The sequence below is a fragment of the Xiphophorus maculatus genome, chromosome 1, assembly GCF_002775205.1.
Source record: "Xiphophorus maculatus strain JP 163 A chromosome 1, X_maculatus-5.0-male, whole genome shotgun sequence".
NCBI classification, from domain to species: Eukaryota; Metazoa; Chordata; class Actinopteri; order Cyprinodontiformes; family Poeciliidae; genus Xiphophorus; species Xiphophorus maculatus.
Window position 1 is genome coordinate 7,095,844 of NC_036443.1, and position 20,687 is coordinate 7,116,530.

General features: G+C 41.5%; 2 protein-coding genes across 2 annotated transcripts; one reads left to right on the top strand and one right to left on the bottom strand.

Moving 5' to 3' along the window:
- On the bottom strand, window positions 1-13,390 carry mmp23b (matrix metallopeptidase 23B). The gene is made up of 8 exons (XM_005805791.2): window positions 12,843-13,390; window positions 6,963-7,099; window positions 5,337-5,476; window positions 4,737-4,904; window positions 4,485-4,649; window positions 3,581-3,691; window positions 415-541; window positions 1-336 (listed from the first exon to the last, which is right to left on the bottom strand). Exons 1-8 carry the CDS (start codon window positions 13,038-13,040, stop codon window positions 162-164), a joined length of 1,221 nt encoding a protein of 406 aa, XP_005805848.1. The 5' UTR covers window positions 13,041-13,390; the 3' UTR covers window positions 1-161.
- Window positions 13,391-15,519: 2,129 nt separating this feature from the next.
- On the top strand, window positions 15,520-20,151 carry ubiad1 (UbiA prenyltransferase domain containing 1). Its single transcript, XM_005805790.3, has 3 exons — window positions 15,520-15,704; window positions 17,319-17,921; window positions 19,257-20,151. Exons 2-3 carry the CDS (start codon window positions 17,345-17,347, stop codon window positions 19,742-19,744), a joined length of 1,065 nt encoding a protein of 354 aa, XP_005805847.2. The 5' UTR covers window positions 15,520-15,704; window positions 17,319-17,344; the 3' UTR covers window positions 19,745-20,151.
- The last annotated feature ends 536 nt before the right edge of the window (window positions 20,152-20,687 follow it).

Genomic DNA, 20,687 nt, shown 5'->3' on the forward strand with positions numbered 1-20,687 from the left:
TCGGGTAGTATAAACCATTTATTGTTTGCATGTACAAACATTGATTTACAAAATGACAATGAAAGGCAGACAGGTTTTATGGATGATACAAGATTCTTTTTTTTTTTTTTTGTAAAATTGAAATATGTGCCCTAGAGTCCTGTGTGCTCTGCAGCTTTCCATCAGAAGCGCACGCGTACCCTCCATGAGTAGCTTGTGAGAACTTTGTCCCTTTTCTTTACGATGCAAGTGTACGTGCCTTCGTTGATGGCGTTGGCCACTATGGTGATGTGATCGTCTTTCAAGGAAATGTAGTTTGGGTGAGAGTGCTCCAGCAGCTCCCCGTCTTTGTACCAGCTGAAACAGAAGGCAGACGCTGTTCGAGTGTCGTCACCGCAGCCATAGGACAAGTGATGACGCATCACATGAACTTACTATATATTGCCTCTCTTTGATGCGATTTTCTTCCCACAGCGAAAGGTTAGCTTCTTTCCCTCAGTGACCAGCTTGTGTTTGGTCCTAGGTGGAGTGGGTGTGGGAGCGGCAGTGGGGAAAGGAAATTCTGCAACGGGAATGAACACGTTAGAGGGAAAACAAAGAAAAGGGTGTAGATATCCAATCAATTTGTTTATTCCTTTAATGGGAGCAGCTAACAGCGAAGCGTCATTCAGAGCTTTGCAAAAATCATTCAAGCCTTTCGAACTTGTACGTATTTCCTCCACAAACTTCAGCATTTGTGTTGGGATTTCATTGGGCAAATTGACGCAACACAGAGCGCAATTGCAAAAAAAGGACATCAAACATACATGTGTTTTTTCCCCCTATTTGTTTACAAAGAAACATCTGAAAACTTTGCATTTATCCTCCATCCACGCATCATTAGGTGTTGGTGCCTATCTCCAGCAGTTTAGTCTGCATTTATGTTCTAGTGTATTATTACTATTATTATCATGCTATTCCAGCTGCAAGTGTTTTACGATTACTGAGATGGTCTTAAGAGGAACGGCCACTGGCGGTCATTCTTCTCTACAAAATAAGCTGGATTAAGCAAATTTGTTGACTTAATTTTCAGATCTTACCACAGATTCTTGATTCAATGTACAACCCGGACTTTGACTGGGCCATTCTTACACAAGTATTGTTTGATGTCAACCACACCATTGTAGAGTGACTGTACGTTACATGTCATGGCCACATGAGACGGAAAACCTCCAACCCGAAGTTTCAAGTCTTCAGCAGCCACTAATGATCTTTTAATCAATTTAGCCCAGTTTTAATACAACAATACATTTCTTTTTGCTCCTTTTCAAAAAGGCCAGGTTTGTGGACTGCACAACGAATACTCTACCTGCTAAAGCTATCCTAGTTTTAGCTGTGGACCTCTGCATCTTCACCACGTCTTGGCTGCGTCTCTGATTAATCCTCTTCTAGCTCTAGACTTTCAGTTTATATGAACAGCTGTTGGCACGTCTACTGTAGTGTGCCATTCTCTTTCCATTCCTGGCTAATGTGCTTGGTGAGATATTCAAATTAAAATTTTTGGATATCGTTTTACCACCTAATCCTGATTTAAACTTCTTTGTAGTTTTATCTGTGAGCTGTCTCTAGTCTTTATGATGCTTGCTTAAAGATCTGAACAGCTGTATTTCTACTACCATTAAATGGCACATAGGTAGACTCTACGTAGTAATTAGGTGTAAGTCACTGGTTAATGAGTTAGTGTAGGGTTAATCAACTAAGGATTAATTGATAAGTGGTCATTTTCTTAAAAACCTGAGATTTCTCTCAAATCCAGAGGGCTAACCGTCTTTCAAAAGCATGAAAGGCTGAATGTTTCACAATATGCAAAATTAAATAAAATAAAAAAATTTACATTATTTACATGTCAGCTGTATTAAATACTGAGTGAATAAACAGGAAATTGTAGTTTTCTCTTATTATTGAATTTAGACATTTGTGAAATATAACAAAACAGGAATCTCTTAGATTGCTGAATAGAAGTAAAAATGAATAAATATGTGAAACACTTAATTCTCCGTGAACGGACAGATGTTCATACAGAAGTGTCTGTGGTCACTCTTGAAGGAATGCTAAAACGTCCCTCCATGAAATTCTTTAACTCGCGACAGCCCCCAACATCAGCCAGTTTTTTTTGGCAGCCATGCCTTCTCTTATAATGTCACCGTTGTTTCCGTTCGTGTCCTCCGCTTTTCTGTCGTAGCACATCACTAATTTTTGAATGAGAAAGTGATGCTGCTCCCGCCAAGCAGCTCGGCTGAATCGGCACTGTTAAGGCGTGACATAAGGAGTTTGCCGAGTGTTACGTTTCACAGCAGAACCGCAAAAAGAGCATTTTTTATCCCACACTGGCTTCTGTTTGGACCATTTCTCTTTCCCGCTCTGGTATGCCCCCGCCATCTTTATTCTGTTATCAACAGGGCTCCGCTGTAGGATGACCAGCAGCTCCTTCTGCCTTCGGCTAAACGCTAAAAGAATGTCTAGGTGGACGTTATTAGTTAATCGACTGGAACTAACTTTAATCTAATAAACCATTCGACTATTAGCCGCAGGTCAATTAATTGTTCACACCCCTAGTGCACGTGTTTTTTGCGGTAGATTTTGTCTCAGCGTGTTGCTTAAATTTAAACTAGTCCAAAATAGAAGATGTGAATCTTCAACTTCACAATTATATGGACCTTTGTGTTGGTCTGTCACACAAAATCCCAATACTATTAATGCATATTATGAAAAAATAGTTTCATCTCTGTTTCATTCGTAATATAAAAATACAACATTGTTCCCCGATAAGCACCTCCACTAAAACCCGATCATCATAAATGTCGTGATCCAACCCTCATCTGAGAGAGTGATGCTGACCTGTCGGGGCCGTGGGGCTCCTGTCATTATAACATCTCCCATCTGGCTTCTGACAAACACAAACAGAGCAGTCTGCGATCAGTTCTTAGGCTGCTTAAGAGCCCCTCATTTTCTCGTTAATGCCGCAAAAATCCCAATTGACCCTGTGCGTCTCTAACCCTCGAGCCACAGTCTGAAATTCCAGCGGTTTGGAGTGGCTCTGGAATTTTCCACAGCCGTACAGCGTCTCTGAAATCAACAATGAGGAACAGATTCCTGCAGGCCAGAAATCGTATCCTCGCGCCTGTCTCCGAACTGTCCCCCCAGTTGCTGACAAAACCCACTGGAAAGCCAAGAAATGCGAGGGTTGTGATAGTTTAGAGGGGCCGTTTCCTGTTGTGCAAGAAGAACATCCCACAGTGGAACCTAAGGAGGCCCTCAGACTGCTGATGTGGTGGACTGCACGCGAAGCAGGTCCCTTTAGATGGCAGCCAACAGGTACCAACTCTGCCGAGCCTCGAGGAAAGGCTTCTCCTTCAGTAGAAATACACTTTAATTCCCCTCTTAAATCACACACTTAAAAAAACTCCATCACAGCTCTACGAGGTTGGACCTGTTGGCTCCAGCTGTTCCATTGGCAAACGGTTCACAGCAGCTCCTTACGCTGTGAAAGCTTTCTCTTTTTTTTTTTTTCCCCTCCCCGGGCTGCTGCTGCTGCTGCTGCTGCTGCTCTCTGCTGCCTTACCGTAACAGAAATCACAGCTGGAAGGGCAGTGCCTCTGCATGAGCCTGCGCTTGCTGTCGCAGTAGCCTTTCCGAGCCCAGGAAGGACAGATAAATAAGCGATCCAAACATCCTGGAAGAAAGAGTGGGGAGGTTAGAGGGTGGATTTAGGAGGAGCAGGACCAGACATGCAGCGCTCAGTCAGCAGCAAAAGGAAAAGCTGGATCCCCAATCATCTTTTTTTTGTGCCAACAAAAATGAGTCACTGTAATACACACTAATGATGACTCATGAGTTTATACAATGTGCATTAATGCCACGTTGGCTGTCAGCGTCAAAGACAAACTCGGTGGTCTGTTTTCCCTTTGGTTCTGATCCAAAGATGTGTCACTGCGTGTTATTTAACCAGTTTTTAACGTGTTTATCTGAGTGTAATTCCTCAAATTCCAGGATCAGAGTACAAAATGTTTCAGCTTTTTTTTTGTCATTCACAGATGAAATTGATCATTTTGTTCATGTTCTTCCCTTCCTTGGCCTACAGTATATATATATATATATATATATATATGAATTCTGTTTTTTTTACATCAACTTACCGCTTACACTACGCTGCCAAAAGTATTCGCTCACCTGTCTTGACTCACATCTGAGCTTGCCTTAGCATCAGTGTTAGACACTTTCCAATCTTTGATTAAAAATATTTCAGGCGTTATCCCTTTATGCCACAGATGTCTCAGTCTTTCTTTCGTTGCCCACCCTCTCCATGGTAATTTGATCTTTTTGAACTTTCGCAATTGAGTAAATGACACCCCTTGCACCAGCCAAAATGGCAATATAGAAAATATTCAGCAGTTTCAAATGGTAACTTTCTAAAATCTTGCTCTGGTCCGACAGGGATGTCTCAAACCGGAGAACAACAAACGTACCATAGAGACGGTGCAAACCCCAGACCTCATCCTGCGTGATCTGCTTGCGTCCTGTCAGAGTAGCATTCAGGTGCATTATAGCCTTCGGATCCATAGAGTGCATGAGTCCGAGGACGTGGCCGATTTCATGCGTCGCCACGTGGACAATGTCTGTCAGCCAAACCCCTGCAACACGAACATAACTACGTGACAATTAGTTCACTTCACTAATTGTCTGTGGGTACAAAAAAAAAATAAAAAAAATATTCCTGCCTTTCTTCCAGCTGAAGCGCATGTCTCCCAGAATCCAGTATTCATGGTCGTCAAAGTGGATCTCGCCCGTTGGAGGGAAGAAGGCGTGAGCCAGTTCACCCGTGATGCCGTCAAAACAGTGGTGCAGGTAGGACTGCCAGCAGTCCGTGTGGTTGACCGGGTAGAATCCTGCCAAGAGAGAGAGAAGAATGCATACCTCTGAGTCAAGGAGGGAAGCCCTCACCCCATTATTTCTGCTCTCTGCAGACTGCAGATGGGAAGTGATGAATTACCAAAGACAGAGAGCTCTTTGCTAAAGCCTCAGCCTGCAGGATGACAACCATGCCTCTCCTTGTCACTGACAATTTATGCCGGGCTCTTGAGTTTAGTCCCAGAAGTACGAATAAAGCATAATTCACACCGCTTTGCTATGGAAGCTGTCAAGCATTTTACAGTTTTTTTTCTTCTTGCAGAATTATGAGTCATGCTGAATATAGGCTTTGTGCCCCAGTCTCGGCACACGGCAATTTAAGGAAAAGCAACAGCAAAGCAGAACTCTGGAGCCGGGTGCCAAGCAACATCTGTTGGAGACAGCAGCATGCAGGCAGAGCAAGCACCCACCAATCTTAATGTCTGCCTCCTCGTCAGCTGGCACCTCTCTGAATGAGAACGGGGAAACGTCACTCCACAGGCCAAAAGCCCTGGCAATGCCTCGACGCGTGTCGCTGGCATTTATCAGGTTTGTGGGAAAAGACAGCAACCTGTTGGGAAGCACCGTGCCGTTAGTACTGCTCTCTGTACGCATTCCTCTCTGCAGCTGAGGAGTCAGCAAAAAAATAAAAAAAATAAAAAATAAATAAATAAAAGAAAAACACAGCAGCTACTGTTCAGTAGCGCACAAATTCCCACAAGTGTCGCTGAGTACAGCTCCATTACTTCATCTTCTTGAGTATCTCAGCCAGGGTTAGATCTGTGCAGGAACTTTTAATGAGGGTTATGTGTTAATCAGATCGTCTGCAGTCTTCTTGTAGGGACTTTTAGATCACCGCAGTTGGTGAAATTCAGTGTTGGCTTTTCTAATCTAGTCTTACTGAAGAGTTTATGGGCTGACTGAGGACGCCAGAGGACGTAAAAATTGGTGAAGGTTTTCTTCAAAGCAATTTGTACAATGGTATCCAAACAGTTTGAAGTCCTTTCTGTACAATTTTATAGTAGCTTTCTATAGTTAAGCATGGAGGTGATGTGGAGCCACTTTTGGTAGATAACAAGTCAGTGTGTACCTTGGAATGCGTGAGAAAAACATGGCAAGCTTTTCAATTCGGAATAAACAATTTCTTCAAACCACATCCACAGATGTCAGATTTAAGTACCTTCAGAAATGTTTTGAATATTTGCAAAGGCAGACTTTGACTAAGACGAAAGTATTTGTATTGTCCCGCTAAAACCATCGTGACTGTGGTACGCGCATTGCTTCAAGTAAATTTGTATTTATTCAGCACTTTCTGCAAGCTGCAATAAGCTGTTTTGTGTAGCACTCAAGACTGGTAAGGAGACCACATTATTTAAGTCTTGGTCTTGTCTAAATCTCGACTACATTTCTACTTTTTTTTATGTCTCGGATATGATGATCACAGGAATCTCAGGACTTTCTTCTCAAACCAATCAAGACCAAGATTGCAATGTCCCTTTTTTTTAGTTTGAATCCTGACAGGATTCAAACTCCCTACAGTTTTCTTTTTAACTTGAGACATGAGAAAACACCTAGAATAAATAACTTCCAGTGCAAATACTTGGGTATTTTTCTGTCTGTACAAGACACACAAAGAAAGACCATTAAGCCACCCAATATTACTCACTCTGCCTGCAACTACTGCTAAATTAGCTAACATTTGGCAGTACATAATTGCTCTGTTTTATCTTGTTACCAGCTTGCCAGATTCATTGAACAAGTAGCAGCATGTAGCTGAGGGTCTGCCGACATACAAGTTTGGTTTCCCTTAAATGTTGCGGCATTGCATCTGTCTGAGGAAGTGCCAGTTTGCTAAAGAAATGCAACAGACATGTTTCTCTAAATGTTTGTATCAACAGCTGCATTGTTATGAACAGAGCAATGATTATAGAAACTGTGTCCCATTAGTTTTCTCTTCCTCCACTTTGGTCTTGGTGTTAGTGTCATCGCCCTCAAAGTCTTGGTATGCTCTTGTCTACTTAATTGTGCTAGTAAGGGAACAGTGTGTGAGTAAATACTTATAAGTTAGCTTGAATTTGTCCCATTTGAGCTGCTCTGGGGTCAGGGTGTAGCGCTTGTTCCTGGACAGGTGGAGGACTTGTGAGCGGGCCTCTTTGCGGATCCCGATGACCAACATGGTGGTGTGAGCTTCTTCCTTGGACAAAGCAAAAACCTTTAATGTTTCACATTACAGATTGCGAAGTGAAGACAGAGTGCTCACTTCCACTTCGCGCCGTATTAAAGATCTAGTTCAGAACTTTTGAAGTGGCTCCCTGTTAAAGGTGATGTGGGCTCAATGCAGCTGGAAGCCACCTCTGCATCTACTGGATTTGCATCTTCGTACAGCGTCATTCAGATTAGTCGGTGCTGGAGTTTGGAGCTAACCGTAAGAGAGCCCGAGTCTAAAGTGGACTTCTACTATCTTAACACTTCTGCGGTCTTCAGAGATGGAGTCATGTAGACCTCACAGGTTTTATACTCTTTGCACTGACCCCGCTAACTTCCCCACTGCCCTACCATGACCTTTAGCGCACTCCTCCTGAGTGTTTCACTAAGACCACGGGAGGGTTAAAGCAACTCCGAACTCAAAAGCACCATGGCATGGTATGGTTCATGTGATCACTACTTAAGAATCTTTAAACTTACAATAAGATGAAATGTAAAAATTGTAAAAAGTCTTTTAGAGGGATGCAGCACTCTTGAAACTGCTAAGATATTGGGGCGTGTTCACAGAACCATCAAACATTTTGCTGCTAATTGTCAGCAGGGTCGCAAGAAACATGTTGAGGAAAAAAACAGGTAAATTAACTGCCAAAGATTTGAGAAGAATCAAACGTGAAGCTACCAGGATCCCGTTATCTTCCAGTGCTGTCACATTCCAGTACTGCAACCTACCTGGAGGGCCCAGAAGTACAAGATGTTCAGAGCTCAGAGACCTGGCCAAAGTAAGGACGGCTGAAACCCGGCCACCACTGAACAAGACACAAGTTGAAATGTCAAGACTGGGCCAAGACACATCTGAAGACAGATTTGTCAAAGGTTTTATGGACTCATGAGATAAGAATGACTCTTGACGGACCAGATGGATCGACCCGCAGCTGGATCAGTAATGGGCACAGAGCTCCACTTGCTCTGCTCTTTGAGTGTGTTAGACTCAGGAGTTCAGTTCCATAAAATGACAGCAGTATGCAGGGTCATTAAATAGCAGTGTTGCAGTATTTGGAGTTCTTTCAGGAATATAGATGTCCACCTCGGTCTACGCCTAATCTGGAATAACACTAAATTAAGACAGCGTGGGTGATAACTGCTTAAAATTTTAACAGAACCTTTAACCCTTTTAGGTGCTAGTGCGAAACAATGGCAATTGTCTGGACGAAATCTGTTTGGTATGATTGTCAATAGATTTTGTGCAAAAGCATTTCTAAGAAATGAAGCTCTGAAGCATTTAAGGCATTTAAAGTGGGGATGAGTAACAAAAACTCCAAATTTTGAAGTTTTCATTTTCTCATAGATTTTAAAGCCTGTGATCTGGTGCTTTGTTTTGTAAAAAAATCATAAATATTCAATGGTTGCCTTTGTGTCTCTGTGTGACCTGTTGACATTTGATCAACAGCTGGTCTAACCAGGGTCTGCCACCCTCCTCATTCACTTACTGCTGGAGATAAACTCCAGCTCCCCCAAGCCCTGCACAGTGGATCTAATAGTAAAATGAGGAAGAAGATGCTTGGTCAAATACTTTATTGGCTGCAATGGTCTCGTAGACTAATGTTGCCAAAAGTATCCAGCCACGCCCCCATATCATTGAATTTGGGTATTCCAATCACAACAAAATGCAGACTGCTTCAACAAGCGTCTGTGAAAGAATGGGTTGCTCTTGAGCTCAGTAAATTTCAGTCTGGTAACATGATAGGATGCCATCTGTGCAATAAATCCACTTGTGAAATTTCCTCCAAACTAAATATTCCACAGTCAATTGTTAGTGGTAATATAACAAAGTGGAAGTTACTGGGAACAGCAGCAACTGAGTCTTGAAGTGGTGGAATACTTAAAAATCACAGAGTGGGATCAGCAGATGCTGAGGCACGTAGTGCCCAGACCCAGTAGACAGACTTTCAAACTTTATTTGGCCTTCGTATTAGAACTGTGACTAAAAAGCTTCATGCAATGGGTTTTCATGGCAGAGCAGCTGCATCCAAACCTTACATCACCAATCGCAATGCAGCAAGTTGGGAGCAATGGTTTGAACCACTACTAGACTGGACGGTGGAGATGTGCTTTGGAGCAATGAATCATGACGCATTTGGCAGTTGAATGGATGAGTCTGCCGTTGGCAGTTGCCAGTAAAACACCCATTAATGACTGCATTATGTCAAATGTGAGGGACATGCTGCTCTCAGCATCAGCTTACTTAAATTAATTGCTGTTCTATCAACCTTCCAGACCACTCAGGTTTTCTGGATCTGGTCTGCTCTCCATCCCCACAACCAAACACGGAGAAGCAGCACTCAGCTTCTACGCACCACTAATCTGTAACAAACTTCCAGAAAAACTACACATCTGCTGAAACACTGAGTTCCTTCAGATCAAGACTTAAAGCACACATGTGATTAGTCGTAAGTGGAACACTGATCAACAAGTATTTGCTTGATTATTTTGATGACGACTTTTGACAAAATGTAATGTTTATCGCTTGTTTGGTAATTGGTGACTGTATGACGTTTTTATGATGTAAAGTACTTTGAACCATCTTGTTGCTGAAAAGTGCCACACAAGTGAACTTGACTTGACCTACGTAAGTCTTGCATTTATTGGCTCAATTTGATATCAATCTGATTTGCTCCGTTTAACTTTAGATGTCAGCAGAGGTTGGTCAGACTCTTTGGGCGACTTTTAAAGCAACGTTTATTCTATATGCCCGTTCCTTGAAGCTGGTGGTGTGCCGGCTGACTTGTGTTTTTTATAGAAACACAAATTCCGCTATTTGGAAAAATCCAATGCTGCGAAAAACACAAGGGGTCGTGGTGTGGAATCAAAACGAGCACCGCCCATCACTTTCATTACGGTTACATTGTGAAGTGTTATATTATTTTAGCAACACTCGGGAGGATTGCTGCTTTTCTGTTTCGCGTAAATGCAATTGGATTGTGGTTAACATCAGTTTAACATTTTTGTATAAATGCTGTGAAACTGTGTTATTTTTACTAAGGTAGCGTTAATAGAGCTTACCAGTTGCATTCGGATTGAATTAAGTGCAATGCCTTCAGTGTGACCAGCAGCATTCTTAAAACATCAGGCATATTTTCACAAGCAAAAAGCCCAGAAAAAGCTTCGGACTCAGTCGAAGAGCTGGCTTGTCTCACTGCAGAACTACAGTTTATTTTATGATAAATACTACATTCTCTTCATGTGTGCCATTACATCATCATGGAGTTAGTCAAAAACTTCACCTGATGCAACCTGTTCTGTAGCAGCACCTGTCTGGGGTAAACTAGAGCACCCTTTATTTTGCATTCTGCACCTTATCCTCTGGATTCTGTTCCAGATTTGCCCCGTCATGAGTAATATATTACTTCCTTTCCAAAAATACTGAAACAGAGGCAGGCGCATTCTGTTGGGAAACTTGATAAAGTCTCTCCCTCGATTTTCAAAGAATGCTCTTTTTCTTCCAAATCACTTCCCCAATATGCTCTACTGACCTCCGCTGACACCTCGCAGTCATGCACTCGGTGACTTATGAGGCGTCTGATGCATTCAGGCCAGCACAGCTCTCTCCCTCTCTCCATGTGCCGTGTCACTGCACATCGGCACTCACGCTTTGGCTCAAATGAAGATGAATTGGGGGAACTGCGAGGACCGGAGCAGGCTCTCTCTAGACTAAACCTTGAAGCCGTGAGTGAGCTCGCAGACCAAAACATGCGGGGAGACATCTCTGAGGACTCTAGAGGGAGTCTGGAATAGCTTAGCCTCAAACTACTAAACAAGGGATTATGATTTTCATTCCTCATCTCCAACACACACACACACCCACACACACACACAAGAATCCTTTTTTTTTTTGCAGCAAATGCTGCATTTTGAATGTAATTTAAAACAGTCTGTTTGTTGAATGATGTACATCTGAGTTCCTTACAAAGGTTTTTGACTTGTTTTTTTCTTTTTTCACATTTTGTCATGCTGCGACCACATACTTAAACGTTTTCCATTCGGGTTTTCTGAGGACAGACTAACACAAATCAAAACATAATTAAAAAGTCAAGGGTAAATTTACGTGGTTTTCAAAAATGCTTTAGAACAAATAAATCTGACAAGTGTGTCAACGCACATCTAATTTCCCGTTGAGATCAATAAAGTACTTTTAGATTCGAACTGAATTCAGTTATATTAAACTCTCTTTTCCGAAGTACCGCAAAATAACACTTAGAGCGACCGACTTCAACCCTACCAAGAGCAAAACAGATCTAGTCTGTATGAATAGGTGGCAAATAAAAAGTCTCAGTTGAAAGAAAGTAATAAGAAGTCCTGCTTACAGTTTGCCACAGTGAAAGAAATGTAGGAAGATGCTCTGGTCAGATAAGACCAATACAAAATACTGTCTGAGGTGGAGCACTAGCACTTCATATTATCCTGAACACATCATCCCCCTGACAAACATGGTGATGGCTGCATCATGCTGTGTGAATGATTTTATTATTATTATTTTTGTTCTTCAAGAAGGGCAGGAAAGCTGGTAAAAGTTGAGGAGACAACCACTCTAAAAGTACAACAGCTACTGTGGAATTGTTTAGATCAAAGCAGATTTATGGTCCAGTCAAAGCCCACGCCTAAGTCCCATTACGAATATGTTGCAGGACTTGCATCTTAATGTTCACAGACATTCAATCTAAGTGAGTTTGTGCTATTTTGTAAAGAATATTTGACAAAAGAGGAAAAAAGTCAGTCTCTAGATATGCAAAGCATTCTTTTAAAAACGGGATAAGTCTATGTAGCTTAATACATACGAACACCACACTGTTCATATTTTTATTTGCTAAAATAAATAAAGAAAAACAAAGCCATGAATCATCTTTCATATTATGCACTTCTCTGTGTTAGTCTATTTCAGAACATCCCCAATAATTAAATGTAAAAGTAAGGTAGAGGTGAGGTAAAAAGAAAAAAAGAATAAATTCAGGTGGTGCAAATACTTTTGCAATACACAGCGGACTGAATCTTTTTCACATGCCGGATTTATGCTGTCAGTTTATCTAATAAAAGTTAACGCAGCAGTTCTCTTGAATGACAGCTAATAAGAATGTGTGGCAAAGGAAATGACACAAAGCTGTCCCTCAGGCTCTCAATCACAGTGGGTGGCTGGAGAGAAGTGAAGTAATGTGGAGGGGAAGACATTTTTCCTATTCACTGAAGACATTACCTTACAAGGATCCACTGTGTTGCCGAAACCAATTCTGGTATTCATCTAACGTCAACTGAACTGAACTTTAACTAGATCTGATGTCCATTACTTTAAATGACTCCAGCTTTTGGTAGTGATTAGGCTGAACAGTTAATATCAATTAAAGTCCTTTATGATAAACTGTAAATAAATAAATAATAAAAAAAAAGTCAGCAGGAAATCATCCAGCTCCTTAGAAGTCTCAAGACACTCCACATAAAGAGGTTTGTCAAATTTTCAAATTCAATCTTTTCACAGCACTTGGAATCTTTTGAAGTACTAGTGCTGTCTTTCAAAAGTTAACATTCAGTTGTAACTTTCTGAAAAATCACGATTATTTTTGGGAAATGTATTATCTCGGACAATTATATAGACAGAATATGTCGTTAAAAAATGAATAAAAAGGTAACCAGCTTCTTAATTAGTTTAATGCGCAGCTCCGGGTCACCGAGTGGTCACAGCATACCTCTAACCTCCAGGAGGGAAACGCGGTGGTTAGATGCATCCCTGCGAACAGAAGGCTGAGCAGCGCTGCGGTCAGCAGAGGAGCGGAACACCAGTCACCGCTGCGTAAACCTCCAGGAGTCCCGCAGCTCACCATGGCTGCAGCACTGACACACTTTGGGAAGTATTTGCGTCTGTCTGCGAAGAAAGCTCCAACCATCGATGCCCGCCGGCGCTACTTCATGCCCATTGCGCGCAACTTTGCGTGTAGCTTTCTGTCACTCTGTGCGGGAGCGCAGTCCAGCCTGCGGACCGCGTAAAGGAAAGTGCAGACTGCACATCAGCTCTGCTCGGCTCTCTTCCGCTCAGCAGCACGCCTGCCTGCCTGCCTGCCTTGCCAGCGGGCTGGATTCACGTTGCTGTAGTCGGGGCAGGGGGTCAGTGTCGAGACGACCTAATGAAAACCAAACGCGCTGTCCGTCGCACCACTGCTTCCAACCACGAAACCTCAGTTAAAGCACTATCAGATGGGTTGTTCTGTTTTTCTCTCTTTCTTTAGTGTTTATGTAATCCTCCTGGGGAAAAAAAAACGCTCATGCACAGGCATCTGGGCACAGGAGAACGGACAGGGGCGTTGTTAGTATTTTAAACCACATGGGGGGCTGGAGCCCTCTTTTTTTTCTTCACCTGCCTGGATGTTTAGTTGCTTTTATTCCTCCCATAGCAAGCCACTGCTATTAATATCATTCATATCCTTGGTGGGGGCTGCACCTGAAGTAAATGGCCTTCACATGCCACAGTTTGCAGGTTGTGGTTTTCTAATGGACATTAGCTATAGGTTTCATGTGTGCAATAGTATGTAGATTTTTAATTTCACATGAGCATCATATTGAATTTCTGAATTGCTGCATGGTCATCGTGTAATTTGCGATTTTTCACAAGAGCATCAAATGTAAAAGGTAAATTACCTGCATATGCATTGCGCTTTATCAAGTCTGAGGACTCCAAAGCACTTTACAACGCAATCAGTCATTCACCCTTTCATGCACACCACCAAAACTGATAGTGGTAAGCAAGCTACAATGTGGTCACACTAGGGCAAACAAACAAAATTAGTCTGCCATTGAATTGGTGCCATCAGAACCCCAGGAACAGGCAAGGCTTGTGAAGTGTCTTGCTCAAGGACACAATGACCTGCAGGACAAATCCCTGCTTCCTGACTCAGATAAGTTGGCTAGAGATCTGAATTTTTTAACAACATGTGGGTAACACCTCAAATACACATCCTTCTTTTGTAAGATATTGAGAAAATCAAAAGAAATCAGCCAAGATATCAAGAAGAGACTAGAGCACCTCTACAAGACTGTTTCATCTTTGGGTACTATTTCCAGTTGCTTGAAGGTATCACATTCATCTGTTTAAACAATTATCCACCCATATAAACACCACTGGAATGTCCAGTCATAATAATTTTCAGGAAGGAGACAGTTTCTGCATCCCAGAGACAGACACTTAGAGGTGCATAATGTATGAATCTGTCCTAGAACAAAAACAAAAGACTTTGTGAAGATGCTGGCCAAAGATGGCAAGACAGTGAAACAAGTCCATGGGCTGAAAGGCCACTCAGCAAAGAAGGAACCAATACCCCCAAAGTAAAACAAAAGTGCAAGTTATAGCTTGCAAATGCGTTTAGACATCATTACTGTTTTAGAAGAAGATGAGTTCTGGTGTTTCAAAGAAAAACAAAATGTGTGAAACATCCTCAGAACAAAAGCAAAAGACAATCAGAAAATACGAGAGTGTCATTATTCACATTGAAACGAGTCATACAATGTGATGAAAAGACACTCAGCTAGGAAGTAGCTATTACTAAAAGTGATATAAAAGTTAGCTAGGAATAGCTAGTATTACCTGTTGTACTAATAGTTACCATTGGCTTAACAGGCAAGCATTTCACCATGCAATATAGTATTATTTGGTAGAAATGAATGAGGTTTGCATAATTAAATTTGTAGAAGCAATGAAAGTACAAATGCTTACTATTATGGGGGAATGCAAGACAAAAAGTGGCAGTGATAGATCTGGGCTTGCTGTCGATTGTGAGATATGTACACAGGCGTTCAGGTTGACATGAAGTCCAGCTGTGCAAGATGGAGAACTGAGGGTCCAAAGACTAACAAGAACAATGAGGCCATATGAGAGCAAAGTAGAGAACGTAAAGCCTGGATCAGTGAGTTCTTGTTTTTTGGGTTTTTTTATGTTATTGTTGCTTTATACATTTTGCCCAAGAGCTTGTCCAAACTAAATAAAAAAACAAACAAACTTTTTTTTATATATAAATCAGCAGCACTTTCTACTTTATTGCACCTGACGCAAGGTATTTAATGATTATGCGGTGATTTATTTACAACTACTCAGTCTTGGGAGAAAATATTTGCATGCAAATAATAATCTGTTGCTTGACTATAATTTGGGAGCAATGACATTGACCTCTATTAGCAAATACATTGTTCCCCTTTCCGTTATTAACGCCTAATGAACCAAAGGAAAAAACGTATTTATTTATTTAATTATTTATTTATTTATAACTAATTATCACCGAATTTGTACATTTTAATTGACAACCCTGCACATCCGCGTCTTATTTTATTAACATATTTTCAGGGCGGAACCATTGTGCGAGATACACAGTTTCTTCTGTCCCTCACGCGTCGTCGCGCTCGTGTGGGAGAAAAAGCGTTCCGTAGCCAACCAGTGACTTTACCCTCGGAGTTGACACGTAGACTTTGTCGTTGCTTTTTGCAGCGCCAGGCTCGTTGAGCTTAGAAATATGATTTTAAGCGGAGAGAAACCGGGTTCTGGTCGGATAATAAAGACGTAGCAGGTAAGAGCTACTGCCGTCACTGATATTCACCGCCCTAAGTTACCACTCTTAAGGCTAGGCGGCTAGCTTATTAGCTCTAATCCTATAATCTCAACAGTTAGGGTCAGTTCGTTTGACTGTCCGAGCTGGCTTCACCTGAATGTAGTTTCGAGCAGAATCCCGCATGGTCGACAAGAGACCCAATCAGAATGAGCGTAAAGAACGACATCACTGTGAAAAGCACTTATCTAACTGTGTCAGACATGGTCTACATGCTTTTAGCAAAAGTGTTTGAATAGGAGTTTAAAGCATTACGCTTAAGGCTCGTTGATGTTCAGATTTAAAATGTGTCTAAACATATTTTAAAAGAACTCGGCCCCATATGAGCATGTATAGATTCTGATCCGGAAACAAAACAGGTACAGCATCCCACAAAAGTGAGCACAACCCTCACTTCACGTTTGTAAATATTGTATCTTTATCTTGGGACAATATTTAATATATTGTACTTGAGACAATGTAAGGCAGCCAGTTCGTATAATTATGTAAGTTTGCTATTCCCTAGCCATTAATGTCTAAACCGCTAGTGTTACAAGCTCTGAGGTGTGAATGGAGTAGCAGGCGTGTTAAATTTGTTGTTATCGCATCAGTGCTCTCTTATACTAGTCACTGGAAGCTTAACATGGTAAAAAAAAACAACAACAACAAAAAACTCAGTGGATGTGAAAACAAGAATTGTTACCAAACATAAAGATGGACTATAGGACTATAGGCTACAAGAAGATTGCCACGACCCTGAAACTAGAACCTGCGGTCTGATGATGTCAAGATCAACTTATTTGGTTCACATGGTGTGAAGTTTGTGTGGCAGCAACCAGGTGAGAAGTCCAAATTCAGGTGTGTTCCCTACAGTAGAGCTGGGTGGTGGGAGTGTAATGCCTTGGGGCTGCGCCGCTGTTTTTACCTTTCTCCCCACTCTAGCAACTTTACGCCTCCAGTTGACAAGTTAGCAACACACACGCCAACACTTACCATCCCACCTGTAAATGTACGGTAATTCAAATCATCATATTTTATTGAGCTGGGCTGTGTACTTTGATGCAAGTTGTGAGGATTTTCGTGAGGTCAGTCCTGCAATTAGATTGCCATTTTGGGATCCTTTTCGTTTATTAAAACGACCCTGGCACATGACTGCAGCTAGTCTCTCCTTATTTTTAGATTAAAGAGACAAAGCAAGTCTAAAAAAAAGACTTCAGGACAGTTTTAAAAGCCTTTTAGTTGAATAATAGCTACAGACGATATTGTGAATAACATGTTTCAGTCTGTATTTGTTACTACCGTCTTGTTGCATAGATCCTTAGTCCCTTACAGTTTTGTTGCTGTAATTTGCAAGATGTTTTACTACTCTTACTTTTCCTGGGTTGTTCAAGGATGGCTTTGTTGTTTACAGTTTTTGTGGAGCTGTAACTTCATAAATATTTAGTTAAACACTAAGTGTACGGTTAGGTTATCGATGTAATTCTTAGGTACGATGTAAACACCACGAAATATTGTGATCGAAGTGGAAATCCATATTTCCCACCCTTACTCTGAATGTCAGCTTCCTGCTTTGTTTTATATTTTCTTTCCCCACAGGAACACCAGATTAATTAACGCTGCTCATGCTGAGGAAGATGGCTAAAGATCAGAGGCACAACAGAGTTGAGACATTTGTGCTGGCTGGATCGAATGGTCACAATGGCCAGCAGTGGCAGACCGACGCCAACAACTCGAGACCAGACCACCCTGCCACGGCCAACCACGTCTCTAGGATGGCCCGTGTCGCCTCCGACGTCAGACACAAGTGCGCGGCCTACGTGCTGGCTCTGAGGCCGTGGAGCTTCAGTGCCTCGCTCATACCCGTGGCCCTCGGCAGTGCCTTGGCGTACAAGCTGGACGGCTCTGTGGACCTGGTGGTCCTGATGGTGTGCGCCGTGGCCGTCCTCGTGGTCCACGGCGCCGGGAATCTTGTGAACACCTACTACGACTTCTCCAAAGGAATCGACCACAAGAAGAGTGACGACAGGACTCTCGTTGATGAAATTCTGGCACCACAGGATGTCGTCATGTTCGGTGCGCTGCTGTATTCCTTGGGGTGCCTGTGCGCCACTCTCCTCTACTTCCTATCGACGCTCAAGCTGGAGCACCTCGCCCTTATTTACTTTGGGGGTCTTTCCAGCTCTTTTTTATACACTGGAGGTGAGTAAATTTCCAACCTGAATGTGTTTCTTTTAGCTGTAGGGGACATTGCATATTGGTATCTTTTAAAATAAAGTCTTTGTAAAATGGCAGGAATGTGAACAGTATATGTGGGTGATTAGTAATCATTTTTAGATTTAAAATTAGAGAAATAACCAGCCATTTGTACTACTCCTTTCTTTGTACAGAGGGTCTGGAGTCTTGGCTCTTGAGAAACAATTGCTTTCTGGAGGTTCACTTGGGTCTTGAGAAACATCTGTGTAGAAGTTTGAAATTTTACCTAATCACTAACATTTGGCAGTGACGTATGCAATGCGCCAGTTTGACGCTAAAGAGCTTCACAGAAATCGCCTGCTCTGTACATAACCATCCTTCTCTGCAAAGAAAAAAGTGCCGATCTGAATGAGGCAGCTGTTGATGTTAATTTAATATTTGGAAGCGTGACCAACACAGACTGAATTGCTTCTTTCCCTTTCTTCTCTGCTGCCATTGCTACACCTACAGTCAGACTCAAATTTTAAAACATTGCAGAAAATCATTGTCATCATTCATAACTTTCTCCTTCTGTTTGCTGATCAACCCAGTAGAAATTCTAGCGGAGAAATCCAGCTCAATGGGAGAAAACCCAAACTGAATAGTGAAAGGAGATGCAGAATGGCTTCCTATGCAATACAGGGAGCAATGTTTCTCATTTCTCTTCTCTAATTCTTTACTCATTCTTGCCAAAATAATCAGACATTAATATGGTTGGAATAAAGTTTTTTGTTTCTACATCAAATAGTACATTGTGAAGCAAAAATATTGACTCTAACAATAAATTAATGCTGGAAAGAGGCAGAAAGACATAAAATAAAGTAGAATTTTTATCTGTTGCTTATTTCTGCATCACATATTTGCAGTTTTTGTTCCAAATTGAAAAATATAAATGGTCTACTTGGAAGTGCACACATTATTTTAGATCCTAGTCGAAAACCTTTTCACATTATGATTCAATAAAATACAATTTCCATCTAAAGATATTGAATTGAAATGCACAAAAAAATCTTGTGGCTTAAGTTTTACACCATTACTAAACAAAACAAATTCTGGAAATTTTCGTAGCATTCGTCAGCAGCTATGGCCAAGGTACATCTGCTTCCTCAGGAATATAAAGATGAGTTCGCTACATTATAATGACCAGGCTTTATTATGTGATGCTTAAAAGCAAAATAACCTGTGAGGTGGTGTATGCTTGTTCTTCTTATTCAAACCTGCGACACTGAACTTTCATCATAAACTACCTTTCAATACCCAACCTACAAACCAAACCATTTTTCTTTCTTTTCTTTTCTCCAGGCATCGGCCTCAAGTATGTTGCCCTGGGAGACATAGTGATCCTCATCACCTTCGGCCCCCTGGCGGTGATGTTCGCCCATGCTGTGCAGGTGGGCTACCTGTCGGTGCTGCCGCTGGTCTACGCCGTGCCGCTGGCCCTCAACACAGAAGCCATCCTGCACAGCAACAACACAAGAGACATGGACTCGGACAAGCAAGCCGGCATCGTCACGCTGGCCATCCTCATAGGCCCCACGCTGTCTTACGTCCTCTACAATCTCCTGCTCTTCGTCCCGTACGTGCTGTTTTGCATCCTCGCCACCCGGTACACCATCAGCATGGCTCTACCGCTGCTCACGCTGCCGATGGCCTTCCCTCTGGAGAAGCAGTTCAGGAGTCGTTGCTACGCCAAGATCCCCCAAAAAACTGCCAAGCTCAACCTCCTCATGGGACTCTTCTACGTTTTTGGGATCATCCTGGCGCCTCCCGGCAGCTTGCCGCTACTGTGATTCTTTAGAGTCAACGCATCGAAACTCTTGTTTATTACTCACTAGTTTATAGTACCTCTTTTTATTTGTAAAAAGAAAAAGTCTAAAGGCTTGTGCTGGCTTTTATTTATTTGCTAATTTATAAGCTGAAAAGTTTAGCTTTCAAAGTGACAAAACAAAGCAGGTTTCTGACAGTATTAAACCATCTTTAATCTGTTAAGAGAAAAGCAAATCTGCAGCTGCCGGATTTGTAGTACAGTACATGATATCAGCACAAATATAATAAACCATACTCCTCAACATTATGTTGTTTTTTTGTTTTGTTTTGTTTTTATGGTACTCAGAGTCCATTTGGTGTTTGTCATTTTTATTTCTCAAGAGCCAAATAATTTGAGGTCATTGTAATAAAACTCACTTGTGCTGATCTACAATGTCTCTGTTTTTGGTCAAAAGATGCTTACTTGAGTACTGACACTTTGCATTAAAATCAGATGTAGAGCAAAAATGTCTTCAATGGTTTTTTTTATACATATATGAAAGCATATTTCAGAATATTTACAAACATTGAACACATTTTTGCTTTATATCTGATCAGTGCTGTGAAAAGTATTGGCACCTCAGAAATTTCTTCAATCTTAACTTTTGTGCCAAATTTGCTTATTTTAGACCAGTTTATATTAATACAAAAGACGGCAAATGTAAAAACAAAAAAACAAATCCCGATTTTGTTTTTGTAGGTGGGGATTAAGGGGGTGGGGGGATTGCTGCAAGTAACCTGGTTCTGTGAAATTTGTAACTAGCTTTTATTATTATGCATGTCTCTTTTCTTCTATTGATCAGTTTTGTGAAACAACACCTCTTTTGCGATATTAAAAGATAGCAACATTATTTCCTTTCAAGTCTACATTACCGTTTTTATAAGGTATAGTGGGCCTGGTAATATAAAAAGTTTAAGGATATACAC